Source organism: Carcharodon carcharias, chromosome 4 (assembly GCF_017639515.1).
Source record: "Carcharodon carcharias isolate sCarCar2 chromosome 4, sCarCar2.pri, whole genome shotgun sequence".
Classification (NCBI taxonomy): domain Eukaryota; kingdom Metazoa; phylum Chordata; class Chondrichthyes; order Lamniformes; family Lamnidae; genus Carcharodon; species Carcharodon carcharias.
The window spans coordinates 151,584,319-151,606,096 of NC_054470.1; the positions used below are offsets into that span (position 1 = coordinate 151,584,319).

The 21,778-nt window shown below is 46.7% G+C and overlaps 1 protein-coding gene across 4 annotated transcripts in view; it reads left to right on the top strand.

Annotated features, from left to right (window-relative positions):
* Positions 1 to 21,778, top strand: part of LOC121277294 (xanthine dehydrogenase-like) — a 232,519-nt gene that overhangs the window by 74,204 nt on the left and 136,537 nt on the right. For all 4 annotated transcript variants that reach the window (XM_041186576.1, XM_041186574.1, XM_041186575.1 and 1 more), the window contains one exon: positions 19,252 to 19,328. In XM_041186576.1, the coding sequence (XP_041042510.1) occupies positions 19,252 to 19,328 (77 nt within the window). The remainder of the gene's footprint in view (positions 1 to 19,251; positions 19,329 to 21,778) is intronic.

Here is a 21,778-nt window from a genome sequence, read left to right on the forward strand (position 1 = left end):
AGCCTCTAAATTGCACTCCACTACACGGAGAAAAACACAACCCTGGAAGATCAAAATGGAGAAATCTCTGTCATCAAGCAATCTCAACATTTTGAGGAGAACAGTCAGATCCCTACAGGACAAGCAAGCAAGCCACAGAGCCAGTCCCTTCACCTACCCTCCAATACGGACTTCATATGTAATATTTGTAATCAAATCTGTAAATCAGGATTTGACTTCTCACCACACATGGGACTCACCAACCAAGATGGGGAACAGTTTGTCTCCTTGCTGAAGTTGAAGTGTGGGAGAATCCATCATCATCATAGCAAATCATGAGAGTTACAGGATTGTGCAGCAAAGAGACCATTTGACCCATTGGACGGAATTTTCCGTGCCTGCTGATGTTGGGCATCAGGCGTGAGTGGACAGTAAGGCACGATTGATTTCATGATGCGTGAAACCAGTTCGCGATTGTCCGCTTAGCCCGACGACGGCCGACTGTGTTTCCCACCATCGGATGTTGGGAATTTCATTGCAATAGATCAGCATGTTATTATCAGAATCATTCCCCTTCCGCTAGACTGTCCTTTCTGCTAACGTGTTTCACAACAGCACATAAGCGACATGTGCTTGGCGGCCTGCACTTTTGAGGGGAACTCGGAGGTTAGTACACAGTAACGTTATGCAGCACTCACCCGGGTCGCCTGTTGGACTTGAAACTTGAGGGGCGCTGGGGGAGTCAGGGTTAGGGGTAGCCCTGCTGTTGAGGTGACTTGAGGGGAGTGGCAAAGGGCAGCCTTTGAATACAGGACACAATATGGTAGGGTGGGCAAGGGAAGTGGCCATGCATTAGGGAAACCTGTATAAAGTGACCATTCCTCTTGCAAATTGGATAGTTCAGGTGCAGTCACATTGATAAGATTGGAATCGGGCTTCTAGTTTATGTACCTACTCAAGCACTTCTGAGGCATCAAAGTACTACCAACTGCTCCAAAGCTTTTCACACCCACCCACCCCAGCACAGACTACACAGCCATGAGTGTTTTAATGGACGGCAGAACAGTTGGATGACTGCACACATTGCACAATCTCCTCGCTAAAGCTGGCCGTGGAGCAGTCACTGCTGGAGGCGCTCAAAGCCTCTTGCAATGTCATCATCCTGTTTTGGACCATTTTCCCCCATGGTTCAATCTAACAGTGCAGCCTTGCAGCGTGGGTTAGGAGAATGCCTGCGCCTGGACTGAGAGCACAGCATGCAGTCCAATGGACAAACCTGCTGCCAACTGGTCGGGTGGACTGGGGTGGACATGGTGGGGCTTCGGGCAGCCGTACAACACACTATCCTCTGGCCACCCAAGTGGTGGCCAGCACTCTCCAGGAATTGTTAAGGGGCCTGGGCACTTAACCAGGACAGATTCTTCTTACATCCATGCTAACCACGTGTCTCTTTCTTTCATCCTGGAGGAGAAGCACATTAGGATCATGGAGCCTGTTGACCGAGCTGTATGCCTCATGGCTTGCAGAGCATGAAGATAATGGAGAAGAGAGCGCGACTGAGGCTCCTAGCTGCACAGAGACAGGAGCAGCACCAGGAAGAAGGGGCGGCTGAGGCTCCCACACATGCTGCTCAAGAGCCACGGAGAGCCATCGCAGGCTGGCACCTGGTGACACCCAGGGTATGTAGACGCTGCCTTTCATTCCTGCAGATGACTGAGTCCAGTGTCACCGGAGACTCTGCAAGTGTAGGGAACTGGTCGGTCACATCTGCCAGCTACTGCAGGATTTGGCGCCAGGGGAAGGGCATCCAGTGGCCTTGAACGTAACAGCGGCACTCAATTTCTAAACCAGTGGCTCCTTTCAGGGTTCCACAGGTGACCTCTCTGGGATCTCACAAGCCTGCACCCACAAATACATCCATGAGGTCACGGATGCCATCTTTGCAAGGGCACACAACTTTGTGTATTTCGTACGGGACCAGGACAGCCAGGATGCAAGAGCGATTGGATTCATCCAGATCTCAGGTTTCCCGATGGTGCAGGATGCATTTGACTGCACTCATGCGGTGCTCAGACCTCCGTCGCAACACATGGTGAACTACATCAACTGTAAGGGGTTCCTTTTGCTGAATGTGCAGCTGGTGTACGACCACCAGAAACTCATCCTGCAGGTGTGTGCAGTTTCCAGGGAGTGTGCACGACAACCATATCCTCATTCGGTCACAGATCCCTGGAGTTTTCCAGGGTCTACAGAAGCTGCAGGGATGGCTCCTCAGGGACAAGGCTCCACAGAGGCCATGGCTGATGACACCCATGCAGCAGTCTCGGATTGCAGCAGAGCGATGCTGTAATGAGGCTCATGATGCAGCTCTCAATTGGTGGAGCAGATCATTGGGGAGCAGATCATTGGGATGCTGAAGATGAGGTTCTGGTGCCTGGACAAGCCTGGTGGAGCCTAACAGCATAGTCATCGAAACATAGAAACTATGAGCAGGAGTCGGCTATTCGATCCTTTGAGCCTGCTCTGCCATTCAATATGATCATGGATGATCCTGTATCTCAACTCCATATTCCTGCTTCCTCTCCATACCCCTTGATGCCCCTAATAAGAAAAAAAATCTATTTCTTGAATATTCTCAGTGACCCAGCCTCCCACAGCCTTATGTGGTAGAGAATTCCACAGGTTGACCACCCTCTGAGTGAAGAAATCTTTCCTCATATCAGTCCTAAATGGCTTGCGCCATATCCTGAGACTGTGGCCCTTGGTTCTAGACTCCCCAGCCAGGGGGAACATCCTCCCTGCATCTAGTCTGTCTAGCCCTGTTAGAATTTTATACGTTTCAATCAGATCCCTCCTCATTCTTCTAAAATCTAGTGAATACAGGTCAAGTCGAACCAATCTCTCCTCATACAACAGTCCTATCATCCCTGGTATCAGTCTAGTGAACCTCCGCTGCACTCTCTCTACAGCAAGTATATCCTTTCTTAGGCAGGGAGACCAAAACTGCATGCAGTACTCCAGGAGTGGTCTCACCAAGGCCCTCTATGACTGCAGTAGGACATCGCTACTTCTGAACTCAAATCCTCTTGCAATGAAGGCCAACATACCATTTGCCTTCCTAATTGTTTGCTGCACCTGGTTATTCACTTTCATTGACTGGTGTACAAGGACACCCAGAACCCTTTGTACATCCACATTTCCCAATATATCACCATTTAAATAATACTCTGCCTTTCTGTTTTTCACACCGAAGCGTATAACTTCACATTTATCCACATAACACTGCATCTGCCATGTGTTTGCCCACACACACACAACTTGTCTAAATCGCCCTGAAGCCTCCTTGCATCCTCCTCACAACCCCACCCAGTTTTGTGTCATCAGCAAACTTGGAAATATTGCATTTGGTTTCCTCATCTAAGTCATTTATATATATCGTGAATTGCTGGGGCCCAAGCACTGATCCCTGCGGTACACCACTAGTCACCACCTGCCATCTGGAAAAATATCCATTTATTCCCACTCTGTTTCCGATCTGCAAACAATTCTCAATCCATGCCAGTATATTACCGTCAATCCCATGTGCTTTAATTTTGCCCACTAGCCTCTTATGCAGGACCTTATCAAAAGCCTTCTTGAAATCCAAATGCACCACATTCACTGGTTCTCCCTTATCTATTCTACTAGTTACATCCTCAAAAAGCTCCAGTAGCTTAGTTAAGCATGATTTCCCTTTCATAAACCCATGCTGACTTTGTCTAATCCCGTTAATACTTTCCAAGTGTTCTGTTGCCACGTCTTTTATAATAGACTCTAGCATTTTCCCCACTACTGATGTTAGGCTAACTGATTTGTAATTCTCTGTTTTTCTCTTGCCCCCTTTTTTAAATAGTGGGGTTACATTTGCCACCCTCCAATCTGTAGGAACTGCTCCAGAGTTTATAGAATTTTGGAAGATGACCACCAATGCATTTCAATATTTCCAGGGCCACTTCCTTTAGAACTCTGGGTTGTAGATTATCAGGCCCTGGGGATTTCTCAGCCATTATCCCACAGAAGGTGTCCTCAGAGGGTGTCACACATCATTGTTGTCTGCTGCGCCCTTTACAACCTGGCGCTGCAACGGGGAGATCAGTTGATTGAGGAGGAGCTGGAGTTCTCCTCCGATGAGGAGGATGCCGACATGGGTGAGGGTGAGGAGGCCCTCGGAGGCAATGATGATGGGGATGAGGCCATCGCGCTTGCTAAATGAGGCAGGTGTACTCGGGAGGCCTTCATAGCTGTTAGGTTTGTGGGGGATGATGGTGGTAAGCAGTGAGGTGACCCCATGGATCCACACATTGCATCTATGAATGTTTGACTCCAGTCCGGCTTATGGCAGCGTGAACACTCCCTGTGAGAATGCTCCTGTCATGGAGACGCAGTGGAGGCCTTAATAGTCACTCGATTGCAGGAGGATGATGACGACATGCAGTGAGGACCTTCACATAGCCTCTGAGAATGTCTGCCTCCTGTCTGGCTAAGGGCAGCTCGTTTGCGCTCTGTGATCAGGGTCACATCATATGAGATGCAGCCATGGAAGTTAAAGGTGCTGAGAGCATGCAGAGAGAATGAGAGATTTCTGTGGCACCTGCCCACTACATTCTGGTAGCAATGACCAGCACTGCCAAGGTGCAGACATCAGTAATGTTTCTAGGGAGTGTGAAGACAACCATCACTTTGGCCTGAAGGCTGCACAGAGCACAGGGAAGAGGCTCTGGATTGAAACACCTGCCTTTATCTTGTGCAGAAAGGTTTCACATCTGAGTGACAAGAACACTGCTCATCAGAACAAGGAGCCATAGGCAGGGAGACATTCTTGAGAGTTTATTGACAATAGTGAACAGTATGTAAAAGTGATTAACACCCATGCGCATGCTGTGCAACTAATTCTCCTTAACTTTCCTAATCCTGCCGCTACATTTTGTTGCTCCCCAGACATCCGCAGCAGAGATTGAGGCAGCCTGCTGACCTTGTGATGATCTTGGCGGGCCGAGACTTGCTGGGTCCTGGCCTGCTTTTGGGGTCCTGCTATGTGGCAGTGGCACCCTCCTAGGCCTGTGGAGCTGAAGCTGTTGAGGTCACAGGAAGAGGGGGCTCAGATGGTCTGGATGTTTTCGGAGTCACCTGGAGGATGGCCCTGGGGTGTGCACCTGCTGATCCTCCTCCCTATGGGTGCCTGGCGGCCCCAGGCTGACTCCTTGAAGAGTTGGGGTAGCTGGAGTGAGATCGAGTTGCCCAGCAGCCCTCTTGCATCACACTGTTGGAGGCCAGCTATGGCATCAGTGATGGAGTTGAGCCCGTGCAGCAGTGCAGGAGCGATGTCCTGGACCAAGGTCTCCACGGTGGCCGTCATCCTACCAGTGTTGACCTCGGTACATTGGCATGTTGGCGCTATCACCTCAGAGCGAAGGCGGACAGTCTCCTCCAATGTGCCTTGCAATCTGAGAAGTGCAGCAGACATCCCTTTCTGAAGTTCCCGAGCTTGCCTTTGTAGCTCCAGCAACTGTGACATGACCGAGTCCAGAGGCTCACCATCTGACATGGACTCAGCACATTTCTGCCCTCCAGCAGTCCTCCCAGTGCCGGACGCCTGAGAGACCCCTGCCTCTGCCTGCTGTGGATCAGACTATGCAATGTGTTCGCCAGATTGTGATCCTGAGGCTACTCTAAAGCTAGGGCTGTGTGTGTCTGCGCTGATGGAGGGTGCGGGTGAGTGCTATGATGGGACTTTAAGGTGGGTGCCTCTGGACTCCTCTTCTGAGGTTTCTTCAGGGCTTGATTGGAAGCCCTAGGTCATGGACTCCATCAGCTATTTCCCAGAAGTGCCTGCGGAAGCAAGGGGAGATAATTAGCGCATGGCATTGGCCTGTGAAACAGGACACATCACTCACGGCATGGTTGTCTGATGGATGTTACACCATCATTTGGATCCTCATTTGGGAGAGCACCACCGACCTCACCATCAGCACAGGAACAGTCCAGATCATCACCAGCCTGCTGAAAGGCGCTGTTTTCAAAGTCAATGAGGACCTTGATTTCGGGCATTTCTCCACTGGTCAGCAACCCCTCCCTCTTGTTGTGTGCCAGCCTGTCCTGCATGGATAAAGATGGAGAAAGTGTAAGCAGGATGCCTGCCAGGCCAGATGATAAATATACTTGGCCTTTGTGGGTGGTGAGTGGTCCCATGGACGAGTTGAGGACAATGATGGTGAGTGTGAGAGAGTGAATGGTGATGTCCCTTGAACTGGCAGCAAGCGAGATCCCTGTGGGTGTGTGATGGGTTTGAGAGTGTGAGAGTTGAAAGTGATAAAAGAGTGACTTACTTTGCCAGATTGGAGGAGATCATTCATCCTTTTATGGCACTGGGTTGTCCCCTTTTGAAGGGCATTTATGCTGACCACCACTGTCACCACCTCCCAAGCCGGGTTAGTACTTTTGCTGCCCATCCTGTAGCCAGAGTGGGGGTAGATGACATCCTGGTGGGCCTCCACGACCTCCAAAAGACGCTCAAACTAGGCATCGCTGAAACGGGACGTTGCAGTCTTCTTCAGTTTCAGGGCCATGTCTTCCATGCAGCAGTGGTGATCTGGAAGCAGCGAGATGTGTACTTGGTGCTGGACTTTAAATATGACGTCCGACGTGACGTAGCGGTGGGGTGATGGTGGGCGGGCGAATGAGAGCCAGCTCACCATGGAAACGGCGTGTTTCCCGGGATTGCATAAACAATGTGGCGGGTTTGGGACAATACAGTGTGAAAACCTGCCATCGTGGCCGGTGGATAAAGTGTCGTTTTACCCGCCCACTGCTGCACTTAGGGCAAATCTGGGAAAATTCCACCCATTGTGTCTGTACCAACTCTGCAAGTAGCAACTACTTAGTACCTTTCTTCTGGGCAGAATTTTGTGGGCCCCCACTGGCGGGTTTGCAGGTAGATGTCCCATAAAATTCACCATTAGGTAGCATTCCTGCAATTTTATGGGGGCGGGCAAGGCCTAGGGCATCTACCCGCCTGGCCTCAAGTATAAGGCTGGCAGGACGAGGTAAAGATTGAGGGGAAGGGGTGGTGGAGGGTGAAGCCTAGCAGATTAACCTGCTTGGGCCTCGGGCACGAATGTTTGGGTGGGAGGTTGGTGGGGGTGGTGTGTACCTACCTCTGACCCAGCAGAGGTGGCGGCAGAGCGGTATATAATTGGGAGGGAGTTGCCCTGGGATTTCTCAATATCGACTCTGGCCCCCATGAAGTCTCAGGACATCAGGTCAAACATGGGCAAGGTAATCTCCTTCTGATTACCACGTACCACCCTCCGTCAGCTGATGGATCAGTACTCCTCTATGTTGAACATCACTTGGAGAAAGCACTGAGGGTGCCAAGGGCACAGAATGTACTCGGTTTGGGGGGTTTCAATGCCCATCACCAAGAGTGGCTCAGTAGCTCCACTGCAGACCAAGCTCACTGAGTCCAAAAGGACATAGCTGCTAGACTGGATCTGTGGCAGGTGGTGTGGTAACCAAAAAGAAGGAAAAACCTATTTGACCTTGTCCTCACCAGTCTACCTGTCACACATGCATCTGTCCATGACATTGTTGGTAAGCATGACCACTACAGAGTCCATGTGGCAAAGTCCCATGTTCACATTGAGGATATCCTCCATTGTATGGTGCGGCACTACCACGTGCTAAATGGGATAAATTTCAAACAGATCTCTCAACTCAAGACTGGGCATCCATGAGGCATTGTGGGCTATCATCAGCAACAGAGTTGTCTTCGACCGCAATCTGTAATTTCATAGTCCGGCATATACCCCACTCTACCATTACCATCAAACTGAGGAATCAACCTTGGTTCAATGAACAGTGCAGGAAGGCATGCCAGGAGTAGCACCAGGAATATGTAAAAATCAAGTGTCAACCTGGTACGGCTACAACCCGTGACTACTTGCATGCCAAAGAGCACAAGTAGCATGCAATCGACGGAGCTAAGCGATCCCACACTCAACAGATCAGATCTAAACTCTGCAGTCCTGCCACATCCAATTGTGAATGTTGGTGGACAATTAAATGACCAGCGCTTCACGAATGTCTTTGTCCTCAGTAATGGGAGAGTCCAGCACATCAGTGCAAAAGACAAGGCTGAAGCATTTACATCCAACTTCAGCCAGAAGTGCCATGTAGATGACCCATCTTGTGAGGCCGCCAGCATCACAGATGCCAGTCTTCAGCCAATTTGATTCACTCCACATGATATCAAGAAACAGCTGAAGGCACTGGATACTGCAAAGGCTATGGGCTCTGACAATAGTATCAAAGGCTTGTGCTGCAGAACTAACCGTGCCCCTAGCCAAGCTGTTCCTGTGCAGTTACAACACTGGCAACCACTCAGCAATGTGGAAAATTGCCCAGGTATGTCCTGTTCACAAAAGGCTGTACAAATCCAACCTGGCCAATTACCGCCCCATCAGTCTACTCTCGGTCATCAGCAAAGTGATGGAAAGTGTCATGGATAGTGCTGTCAAACAGCGCTTACTCAGCAATAACCTGCTCACTGATGCCAAATTTGAGTTCTGCCAAGGCCACTCAACTCCTGACCTCATTACAATCTTGTGTCCAAACACTGACAAAAGCCTCAAGGTGAGGTGACAGTGACTGTCTTTGACATCAAGGCAGGATTTGTCTGAGTGTGGTATCAAGGATCCCTATCAAAGCTGAATTCAATGGAAATCGGTGTGGGGGTGGTGGGTAAAACTCTCCACTGGTTGGAGTCATACCGAGCACAAAGGAAAACGGTTGTAGTTGTTGGAAGTCATTCACCTCAATCCTGGAACTTTGCTGCAGGAGTTCCTCAGGCTAGTGCCCCAGGCTCCACCATCTTCAGCTGCCTCATCAATGACCTTCCCTTTATCATAAGGTCAGAAGTGTGCAATCACCTGTGAACATCCCCAATGTCCAGCACCATTTGCGACTCCTGAGATACTGAAATGGCCCATGTCCATATGCCGCAAGACCTGGACAATATTCAGGCTTGGACTGATAATTGGCAATTACATTTGTGCCACACAGGTGCCAAGCAATGACTATCTTCAACAAGAGAGAATCTAACCCTCTTCCTTAGCCATTCAATGGTATAACCATCACTGAATTCCCCATTATCAACATCCTGGAGGTTACCATTGACCAGAAACTGAACTGGACTAGCCATATAAATACTGTGGCTACAAGAGCAGGTCAGAGTAACTTGCCTCCTGACTCCCCAAAGACGGTCCACCATCTACAAGGCACAGGTCAAGAGTGTGATGGAATATTTTCTACTTATCTGGATGAGTGCAGCTCCAACATCACAAGAAGCTTGTCACCATCCAGGACAAAGCAGTCCACTTGATTGACACCCCATCCACCACTTCAACATTCACTTCCTCCATCATCGACAAACAGTAGCAGCAGTGTGTACAATCTACAAGATGCACTGCAACAAATCATCAAAGCTTCTTCGGCAGCACCTTGCAAACACACGACTGCTACTATCTAGAAGGACATGGGAACACTAGCATCTGCAAGTTCCCCTCCAAGTCACTCACCATCCTGCAAAAAAAACTAGTGATTTGTATAGATATAGCATTATCACTGATTTTGTACTATGCCACTATAAAATCTGAGAACACACCTCTGTTTTGTCATTGTAGCATGATCGACAAAGTCTTTATTCTTTAATGATTTGAATTTCTGTACCCTTAAATCTCTCTATACCCTTTGAAATTTTCCAGTTTAACCTCCCTCCCCCTCCCCCAATAAAACCACTAAATAATAAATTTACCTGAATAAAATTTAAACTTATTCTTTTAGCTTTTTCAAATAATTTTCAAAGAACAGATCATTGAAGTCTAAAGATACACTTTGTCCCAGTGGGCTGACCAAATCCTGTTGATTGACTGTGAAATTGTACAACTGCATGTGTTAAAGCTGCAGCTTTAGCTTGCACAGTCATTGCTCTGGGTAAAAACATCTGAATTTTTCAGGCATCAGGCGGGCTTAGCGGGAGCGGGCGGTTGCAGAGCCGACTCCGGCCCGCTGAACAAAACATCGCGCGTCATTTTACGCGTCGGCGTGTTGAGCCTGCCCCGCATGCCGACTGAAAAATCCTGCCCTTAGTCTCGGATATTTGTGAGTGACTGAAGCCATCAAATAAAAATGAGTGAAAGTAGACAAAAACACAAGATTTTATATGAAAATTTAATGATTTTACTTTGAAATATGCTTTTCCTAAGATACATTAATTCATGGGGCGTGGGCACTACTGGCAAGGCCAGCATTTATTGTCCACCCCTAATTGCCCTTGCGGTGGTAGTGAGCCACCTTCTTGACAGCTGAGTGACTTGCCAGGCCATTTCCGAGGAAAGTTAAGAGTCAACCATATTGCTCTGTAGGCCTGGAATCACAAAGAGACAAGACCAGGTAAGATGACAGATTTTTTTGTCCCTAAAGGACATTAGTGAACCAGATGGGTTTTTACAACAATCCGATAGTTACCAGGTTACATTAATGATACCAGTTTTTTATTCCCAATTTAATAACTAAATTTAAATTCTCTTTTTTTTGAAAAATATACTTTATTCAAAAAATATCTGGAAGAACATTCTAAAACCTTTCAAAATTACCATCACAAAAGTACAATCAGATTCAACTTTTACACTTGTATCACAAGGTGCATCAATACAATCAATGAATATTAAAATCATTTCAATATGGTCAATGCAGACAATCAGACAATGGTATTGGAGTTATCAACATACATCATGTTGCACTCTGAGGTGCTTCAATACAATTATAATACAATTAGTATTCAATGCATATATATATTTTGAGCTGTACAGCCCGAGGAGCTCTCAACAGTTCCCAGCCCCTCGGTACACTGTGGCAGAAAGGTCCTCGACAGCGACCTTTCCCCATTGCACCTTTGCGGCAGCTGCCCCAAGCTTTAGTGCATCCCTTAGCATGTAGTCCTGGACTTTGGAATGTGCCAGTCTGCAACACTCGGTCGGGGACTACTCTTTGCGCTGGAAGACCAACAAGTTTCGGGCAGACCAAAGAGCGTCTTTCACCGAGCTGATGATCCTCCAGGTGCAGTTGATGTTTGTTTCGGTGTGTGTCCCTGGGAACAGCCATAGATAACAGAGTCCTGTGTCACAGAACTGCTCGGGATGAACCTCGACAGAAACCACTGCATCTCTCTCCAGACCTTCCTTCCAAAGGCACAATCCACAAGGAGGTGAACAACGGTCTCGTCCCCACCACAGCCACCTTGAGGCCAAAGTGCAGAGGGGGTGAGACTCCTGGTGTGTAGGAAGGATCTGACGGGGAGGGCCTTTCTCGCCAAGCTATGTCTTGGTGCTTGTTGGAAAGTTCTGGTGATGAGGCATTCTGCCAAATAACTCTGACAGTCTGCTTGGGGAACCATCCCACAGGATCCACCCTTTCCTTTTCCCACAGGACCTCTACGACGTTACGTGCCGACCACTGCCTGATGGACTTATGGTCAAGGGTGTATTTCTGCAAAAATTTTTCCACGAGGGACAGGTGGTACTGCACGGTCCAACTACTTGGAGCATTCCGCGGCAGCGTGGCCAGACCCATCCTGCGCAACACCGGGGACAGATAGAACCTCAGCACGTAGTGACTCTTGGTGTTTGCGTACCGAGGGTCTATGCACAGCTTGATGCAGCCACACACAAAGGTGGCCATCTGTATGAGGGTAATGTTGGGCATGTTTTTTCCCACCTTTATCTAGAGGCTTGTACTTCGCGTCCCTGCGGACATGGTCCATTTTCGACCTCCAGATAAAGTGAAAGATGGCTCGGGTGATCGCCATCGCGCTGGAGTCTAGAATGGGCCAGACCTGCGCCACGTACAGCAACAGCGAGAGTGCCTCACACCTGATGACCAGGTGCTTACCCGCAATGGAGAGGGAGCGTTGCTCCCACATGCCCAGTGATCTTGGAGGCCTCCGAAGCAAAGAGCGAGGCTTGCTGCTCTTCACCTCTTGGAGTTCCTCCTTGACATCGACGGCAGCCAGAGCAGATTCTGCATGTTTTTCTGGAGTCGGGACATTTCCCTCTGTTCCTTTCTAGCTTTCTGGGCACCTTTGAGGATGAAAAACCTCTTGATGTTTCCTGGATCGCTTCCCACCAGTGTGTCAGGGACTCAAAGAGGGGTTTCACTGTTCTCCAACCTCCAATCTCCCTTGAGCTCCTCAATGTTCTCTGGGATCAGCAGTTGCACGTTTAGCTTCCATGCCCCCCTGCCCACCCTCTGGTCTTCCTCTAAGTGACTGTCAGCCAGTAGGAGGCAGTGGTCAGAGAAGAACACCGGCTTGACGTCGGTGGATCTGACTGCGAACGAGCGGGACACAAACAGGAAGTCTATCCTGGAATAGATGGACCTTTCTGGCCGCGACCAGGTGTATCTACGCTGCCCTCCATCTGCAGGGTTGCTGAAGACGTCGTGCAGCTTGGCATCCTTAACTGTTTCCATCAGGGATCTGGACATAGCGTCCAATCTGCTGTCGGCCCTGCCGGATCGTCCAGCTGCATCGATGATGCAGTTGAAGTCACCACCCAGAATGACCGGCCTGGAGGTCGCCAGCAGCAGTGGGAGCTGCTGAAATACTGCCAGCCGCTTGGCCTTTTGTGCTGGGGCATACACGTTAATTACCCAGAGTGGAGCATTCTTGTACATTACATCTGCTACGAAGGGGCGCCCGCCCACCACTTCCTTAACCTTGGAGATGGTGAAGTTGCCTCCCCGCAGCAGAATACCCAGGCCAGAGGAACAAGAGTCGTTTCCTCCTGACCAGATCGATGGCCCATGGGACCACCATCGTGACCACTGTCTGTAGGAGCTGAGGTGTGGTATTGCACACTCCTGCAGAAACAACAGGTCCGCTTTGACCTTGGCAAGGTAGTCCAAGGTCGCTACACATCGCGTAGTAGATTTAATGCTATGCACATTTATGGATACAATCTTTACACCCATTTTAAAGCATTTGGTCTCTTACCAAACCTGTTGTCTCTAGGAGTCCCAGACCTTTGGTCTGCTCCTGCATACCCATCGTGTTCACAAATTGTATCACTTTGGATGGGCTGAGGAAACTATCCTGAACCTCCCCATTGGCAATGTTCTGCTCAGGTGGCATCTAGGGGTTCGTGCAGAGAACGGGATTTGAAATGTCCTCTGTTGGAGAAGCTTCTCCAATCCTCTCCCTCTCTGGGGCATTGCTGTTCCCAGCTTCCCGGAGCTGGTGTCCGCTGAGTGCTTCACTGCTCCCAGATTCCTGGGGCTGGGGTGCGCTGGCCTCTTCGGATTGTGGGCAAAGTTTGGATGTGCTGGTCTCCTCATTGTCTCCAATGTTCTGGAGCTCAGGTGTCTCGTCCTCCAAATCCCTAGAGTTTTGCCGCTTCTTCTGTAGGTGCCGCCCTTTTCCTTCTTTGTCTGAAGAGCAGCAGCCCTTGTCATCCATGTCGGATGGGGGATGCCTCTTGCCACTTGTCTGGGAAGTGGCTTGGTCCCTTCTTGGCCCCTTCTTCCTTTTGGCTCTCTTCACCAGCTGCCACTCCCCCTGCTGATTTTCCGCTGCTTCCTCCTCCTCCTCCATTGATTCGCTTTGCTGAGGAGTGGGAGGTTTAGGGGGCAGTGCAGTTGATTGGCTGTCTGCTGCCTCAATCTTTTCCTCCACCTTGTCTCTCTCTGTATCCTCCTTTGTCCCGTTGTTGTCACTGGGGGCCTTGGTGGTTGGAATGTTTCAAGTGTCCTTGGTGGTAGTGACATGAAGCATTTCCTCTGCTTCCCCCTCGTTGCTTTGGCTGCCTTTGCATAAGTGAGGCAGCGTTTGGGGCAGGTCCTGTAGAGGTGGCCTGCCTCGCCACACAGGTTGCAGCACTTAGTCTGTTTGCAGTCCTTTGTCTGGTGCCCTTCCTGTTTGCAGTTCTTGCAGAGGGCAGCGCTGCAGTTGGCCATCACATGTCCAGACTTGCTGCATGAGCGATAAAGTTTGGGTTGCCCAGCGTAGACAAGGTAACCACGGCTTCCCCCGATAGCGAAGCTGGAAGGAGGGTGGAAGATGGCTCCCTTACCATCAGTCTTGAGCATGATCTTAACCTGGCATTTGCATGTCCAAATCCCGAAGGTGTATCTAACCTCGGTGCAGCTCCCGACTTTGTCGACGTACCTGGTGAGGAAGGTGAACACGTCGGCGACGGGGACGTAGGGGTTGTAGAGATGCACAGTCACCACACGCAAAGAGCAGCTCCACCGTCAAGATCTTCATCTCCGGCTGGCCTCTCTTCTCCTCGAACACTTTCAGGAACTTGACTCAAGCTGCCACACGCTTGAAAGTCACGTCGAAACATCCAGCGCTGGGGAAGTCTTGCAGGGAGTAGATCTCCTCCGCTTCAAATCCACATGCCTTCAACAGGATCTGTTTGATGAAGAAGGCCTGATCCATGGGTGCTCCTCCTTCGCTGTCCTTCATCATCACCTGGATAGTGTTACGTACCCCATGGTATGGGGCTCGACTGGTTATAGCCATCGCTTCATGACTACACTTGATCTTAGCCAAAAGACCGAGAACTAAATTTAAATTCACCAGCTGCCGTGGTGAGATTAGAATTCATGTTTCTTGGATCGTTAGTCCCGTGACATAGCCACCATGCTATTGCACCCTTTCAGGCTTGTGGTCAGTTGATATGGAAAAGAAATTAAAGTAGAAAGATTTGTCAGAAAGTCTTCTAAGCAATTTGGTTTGTTTGGTTTACTTTATCCTTTTGAAGAAATTTGCATATTGCTAAAGTAGAATTAATAAATTTGAAACACAGTTAAACAATTCGTATTTCAACCAATCAGCTGAAAGAAATTAGAATTTAGCTTGAATAAATTGATTATTTCGTTAACAGTTGATTTGTAATGCACTAATTTGAATAACTCAAACATTTGAATATATCTTACTTTTTCATCCAATTATTTGTATATTTGTGTGGAAACCTTGGAGAAGGTTTTCCCATTCCCATACCTGGGGCATTTGGATTGTCGGAATACTGGAAAATTGAGCAAGGAGCAGTGCACCCTGGGTAAAAGAACTCTAACTATTCTGTCTATTTAAATGAATGGATGAAAAAAAAGGGCTATTGTAGGAACGTGTGATTGTCCGGTATTGGCTCCACCCAGGTGATCCAGCAAAATGTGCCCCATATCAATGGCCCCGATTATTATATCTTTTTGTTCAAGTATGCCGATTTTTTTTTGAGGCATTGAATGCAGAGAAAAAAAGGTAGAATGTTTGAAGATATGTGGGAGGTAGCTTACGAGTATTAGGAGAAGTGTGTGTGTGTGTGTGTGTGTGTGTGTGTGTGTGTGTGTGTGTGTGTGTGTGTGTGTGTGTGTGTGTGTGTGTGTGTGTGTGTGTGTGTGTGTGTGAAGAAGCAATGGGAAGTGGGTGACACAATGGGTGAATTGCTTCATTAGAGCATTATGGAGGAGGTTCATTGAGCATGGAAATGTGGAGGGATGCTAGCATTGATGGGATGAGGATTCTGGATTACAACAGTGTGGAGAGGGTGTTGCTGGGTAATGATGTTGGATCCCGATGCTTGGGAGCACTTAGTAGAGGATACAAAGGTGTAGAAAGAGATCTTGAGTTGTGGGGGACACTGAGAGCACAGTAAAAGGCTATGGAGCACTGGGGAGGGAATATTTCAGGGAGAGGGAGTAATTGGAAGGGAATCCTCATGGACAGCGGGATTTCAGGCTACTTTGAAACAAACATAGTAAATAGAGTCCTTGTCAATAGTGGATCAGCAGTGGGTAGTTTGGGTGAAGGTAAGAGATAAGGGTCATGTGGAGGGAGTAAAGCACAGGAGTAGCAAAAAGTAGTTGGAGGAAATGGGGAGAATGGCACAAGCTGACTATCCCATGATGTTGCTTACCTATGCCAATCCGCCAATCTATTGTTCTGTGTCAAATGTTATTCGGCAATTTTAATTCTATAAACCCAAGGGAAATCATGCAGATGGGCACTTAAAGTTGTCACGATGATTTAATTATCAATGTTCCACCAGGATCCCACACTGTTCAGCTTTACCTTACTCTTCCAAACAGATGACAAAAGCGCCAGTGTGAAGTCAGTTGTCCCTTCTTCAAATTTGCAGAACAGAATCTGATGACGTTTTTAATTTTAAATGGGCAGTGAAAGATAGTATAAAAGAAAGAACTTGGGGATCCCATGGACTGTGATGGATGGGGGTGGATTTAAAGAACAGCAGAGGGTTACAAAGAAAGTGGTATGATTGCAGAAATCAGAAAGCCTTGAGGGATATCTAGGCTAACATAAAAAGGTTTTTTTTACAAATATATCAAGAGAAAGAAGTTAGTGTAATGTTGTCCACTTAATGCAGGCATAAGTGTTATGTAATTGCAAATCAGGAAATTATATGGCTACTTTTCATCAGTCTCGATTGTAGAAGATTAGGATGAAGTACCAGAGAGACAGGAGAACTAAAAATAAACCAAGGTAAGTAACTAGATTTGATATGAGATTTTTTTTTAACTTTGTAATGGGGAAACTATTGATAAAGATAGACAAATCTCTATAATCCAAAGCTCTCCATCCCAGGGTATAAAACGAAGCAAGTGAAGAAGTTGTTGATGCATTCGATTAAATTCGGGAATTCCCCCTTAGATTCCAAAACTGCCATTATTTAAGTAGAGTAAGTGTGATGTCAATGAAATTAGACCTATTAGTCTAGCATCAGTTGTGGGGAAGCTGCTAGAATGTTTTATTTGGGAAAGAGTGACTGAGCATTTGGACAAATATAGAGGATCAGAAAGTGCCAGCAATAAATAAATAAATCATGTCTGACAAGCCTGGTTGAATTTTTTATGGAGGTGACAATCATGGTAGATAAGGAAATATCTATGAATGTTGTCTATATAAATTTCCATTAGGCATTCAATAAGGACATAAAAGTCTATTAACAAATATGAGAGAGCATGGAATTGGGGGCAACATATTGGTTTTGATAGGGAATACATTAGGAAGTGGGAGATAGAGAACAGGGATAATAGGTATAAAAGCAGGGATAATAGGTAATAAATTAAATTGGCAGGATGTGATTAGTGGTGTACCTCAAGGACATGTAATGGAGCTTCAGCTTTTCACTGTATTCATAAATGATTTGGATGAATGAGTAAAGAACTATATGCCTAACTTTGCTGGTGGTACTAAGTTAGCTAGCACTGTAAATAGTGTAAATGGGAACAAAAAGTTGCAATACGGTATTGATGGATTAATTGAGTGGACAAAACTGTGGCAAATGCAGTTCAATGTAGGAAAGTGTGAGGTCATCGGTTTTGGACCCAAGTAAGATGGATCAGGAGCAGAGATTTAGAGATCCAATTAATAGAAATCACTAAAAACTAATGGATAGGCACAATAAATATTTTTAATGGCTAATGGAATGTTGGCTTTTATCTCGCAAGCTGGAATGCAAAGGGGTGGTGAACGTGATGTTACAGTGTACAGAGCTCTGGTTAGAACACATTAGAGTGCATTCAGTTCTGGGCACTGCACATCAGGAAGGATATATTAGCCTACCTTGGGCGTGGAATGTGGATTCTCAAGAATGGGACTAAAAGGATTGAGAGGACCGGTTGCATAGACTAGGCATAGATTCCTTTGGATGGTGAAATATTATTACTGTGTAAAGAAGCAACACCTGGATAAGGCACAAGGCTCTCTTGAATGCAGGACCCATGCAGGAATTGGACTTCTTCATATAAAGAACATAGTCTACTGAACAGAAAGGATTTGCACTCAATTGATGGTCGGATTATCATTGTGCACATCTGTACCTGTTATCTAGGATAAAGGATCCCAAAATCTACAGTGTTCACATTATTCAAATATGGTTAATAACTGCCTGGATGGCTCTTACAATACCAAGACTAATCTTCAAAAACTAACTGCTGATCCCACAGTTTATATCAGAAGCAAGACTGGCTGAAAGCCTGGGTAGCTGTTTTCCGTTCCCCTCCCATATCCTTCTGCAAAACAAACATATAGTCTGTGACTTGGTTTTATAAGTGATGTGTCCATTCAGTGTTTTAAATTATATCTCCTGGAGGATATAGTATTTCCCAGCTAACTTTTATCTCTGTCATAATACAGTGGGATTTATCCGTATTGAGCAAGAGAGAAGCATGTTTCGGTCCTACTCTCATTTTTCTCTTGTGGATAGCAGCTTTTCTTTATTCTGCCAGTCACATCTCTAGGCATGTCTTTTTTTTTAATTTGTCCTGTTACCATTCCATTTGATCTTGCACTACTAGCTCTCGTCATTTAATTTCTCCTGTCTTCCACCCTATCTTCACTTCCCTTTTTGTTCTTCTTCCCTTTCCTTCCCTCATGCAATTGCTTAAAACCCATTACATTTCCAACTTTTCCCAATTTTGATAAAAGGACACACAACTAAAATGTTAACTCTGGCCTGGATTATCCAGCCCCTCCGCAGATGGGACCCGCCACAGGTGAGGCGGCGCACCACAGCCCATTGACTTGCGGTGGGACCGGAAGATCGTGGCGACGGGTGGGTGTGCAAACTCCCGCTGTTTCTCTCCCCGTAAATGCTGCCAGACCTGCTGAGTATTTGCAGCATTTTCTGCTTTTATTGTAGTATATTAGTTCCTTGTCTATACCAATCCTAACCTTAGAGTTAGGATTGGTATAGTCAAGGAACTAACAGAACTGCAGTTCTGTTGAAGGGTCATGAGGACTCGAAACATCAGCTCTTTTCTTCTCTGCTGATGCTGCCAGACCTGCTGAGTTTTTCCAGGTAATTCTGTTTTTGTTTTGGATTTCCAGCATCCGCAGTTTTTTGTTTTTATCTAACCTTAGAGTTAGCTGATCCTAACTGGGGCTATAACAGAAACTATGGTTACACTCAGGAGGATGCTGGAAAATATAAATGCCATTTAAGGTCAACACACCAACATATATTGATTCATTCAGGAAGCTATTTGGCTGAGGTGCTGTGGAGCTATTGGCATTCAGGGAATCAAACTCCAGCAAGAGCCTGTGGTTTAATGAAGGCGAACATAACATTAAAAAGAAATGGAAATACTAGTTGATTTTATATTGATTTTGGATCTGGGTTTTTGGCACTTGTGCTCTATCATTCCTTTCTTCCCCAGGCTTCTGAAGAACAATGCAACTCCTGGTGCTCAGGAAGTGGAAGATAACTTTGATGGCAATGTCTGCAGATGTACAGGTTTGTAGATTCTTTAAATAAGCAATAATTTGGGAGAATGTATGCAGCATCTTGAAAGAATTTCAGAGGTTTAAAAATAGTGAATTAATCTTCCTGTAACCACTTGTGTTTGAAGTATGTATTTAATCATCCTGTGTTGAGGAAAAGCACTTTTTGGGACTTGTGATAAATTTCATGTGCCTGATTTTGTTATGAGCTATTTGGTGGTTCGAATGCCATTGACAGAATGGATGCTTCAGTTTGCTATGTTCAATGGTTTATACTTTAATATTTTGTTTCTCTTTTTATAAATTTGGTTCCTTTCACTTCACCATATTTTGTTCCCTTTGTGTCACTTATTCATCTTCTACTGATGGGGCTAGACACTCATCTGTTATCAGCAACAACTATTGTAAAGTGATTGCACCCACTTCATAATTTAGGCACTTTATCATTATGCTAACTGGAAAGTTGCATCATCAGTACAATTTGCAAACTTTATTACAACTAATATGTGATTTCCTTAAATAATGGGTGAATTTTGTAGTAAGCTCTAAAATGCAGAATAGAAATTGTTGCCATTGAAATTTCACAAATGTTTAATGTTCTTGTCTTAATTTCTCCCTTCGCTACTTTTATAGCAATGTTAAGCTGTTTACTCAAAATGGAATGCTGCCTTTGTTAAAATTGTGAAGAAAGGAATTTATATGGGCACATTAAAGATTAGTATCATAACAGCAACAGAAGTAAGGAAGTTCTTTTTAGATTGATTTGCTTTCTAGAAATGGAAGGTGGAGGTGAGAGATGAGAGCTCACAGTCATGATTTCCTGTCCTTTGTCCCAAAATGATTATGGATGAGGAAGGCCATTCAGAGCATTGTAGACTGGGAGCTCCGAAGGTTGAGTTGCCTGCCCGGTGCCAGGTTAAGGACATCTCCTTGCAGCTGGAGCCGAACTTGGAGGGGGAGGACACAGTAATTTAATGTGTGGCTCAAAAAGTAGTATGGGGAGAAAAGGGTTACAATGCATGGGGCACTGGCACCAGTACATGGGTAAAAACGAGCTGTTCCACTGGAATGGGCTCTACTTAAAACGATCTGGGACCAGTGACCTGTTGAATCGTATAACTAGGGCTGTGGAACAGGTCTCTAAACAAATGGTGAGGGGCAGGGGTGGGAGATGTTGGGGAGTATTTGAGATACGGGAGATTTAAAAATCGAGAGAAAAGCTGAGACAACAGAACAGTGTAGGAATGTGGATAAAGGTAAGCACAGTGGGATGGGAAGGGCAGAGAGCTTAATGGTAATTCTGCGGCAGTGAATAAAGTCCATGCAAGGAATAGCACAAAGGATAGTGCAAAGGCAATGGGCCCTAACATTATTCCGGCAATAGTACTGAAAACTTGTGCTTCAGAACTTGCCGCGCTGTTCCAGTACAGCCACAACACAGGCATTTACCCGGCTATGTGGAAAATTGCCCAGGTATGTTCTGTACACAAAAAAACAAGACAAATCCAACCCGGCCAATTACCGCCCCATCAGTCTATTCTCCATCATCAGTAAAGTAATGGAAGGGGTCACCAACAGTGCTATCAAGTGGCACTTGCTTAACAATAACCTGCTCAGTAATGCCCACTTTGGATACCGCCAAGGCTGCTCAGCTCTTGACCTCATTACAGCCTTGGATCAGACATGGACAAAGGAGCTGAGTGCTGAGGTGTGGTGAGAGTGGCTGTCCTTGACATCAAGACCACATTTGGCATCAAGGAGCCCCAGAAAAACTGGAGTCAATGGGAATCAGGAGGAAAATTATCCACTGGTTGGAGTCATACCTAGCACAAAGAAAGAAGGTTGTGATTGTTGGAGGTCAGTCATCTCAGCTCCAGGACATCGTTTCAGGAGTGCCTCAGGGTATTGTCCTCAGCCCAACCATCTTCAGCTGCTTTATCAGTGACCTTCCTTCCATTATAATGTCAGAAGTGGGGATGTTCGCTGATGATTAAACAATGTTCTGCACCATTCACGACTTCTCAGATACTGAAGCTGTCCATGTCCAAATGCAGCAAGACCTCGACAATATCTAGGCTTGGCCAGATAATGACCATCTCCAACAAGAGAGAATCTAACCAGTGCCCCTTGATGTTCAATGGCATTACCATCACTGAATCCCCCACTATCAACGTCCTGAGGGTTACCATTGACCAGAAACTGTACTGGGCTAGCCATATAAATATTGAGGCCACAAGAGCAGGTCAGAGGCTAGGGATCCTGCGGTGAGTAACTCACCTCCTGATTCCCTGAAGCCTGTCCATCATCTACAAGGCGCAAGCCAGGAGAGTGATGGAATACTCCCCACTTGCCTGGATGAGTGCAGCTTCCACAACACTCAAGGACTTGATACCATCCAGGACAAAGCAGCCCACTTGATTGGCATCAAATCCACAAACATTCACTCTCTCCACCACTGATGCA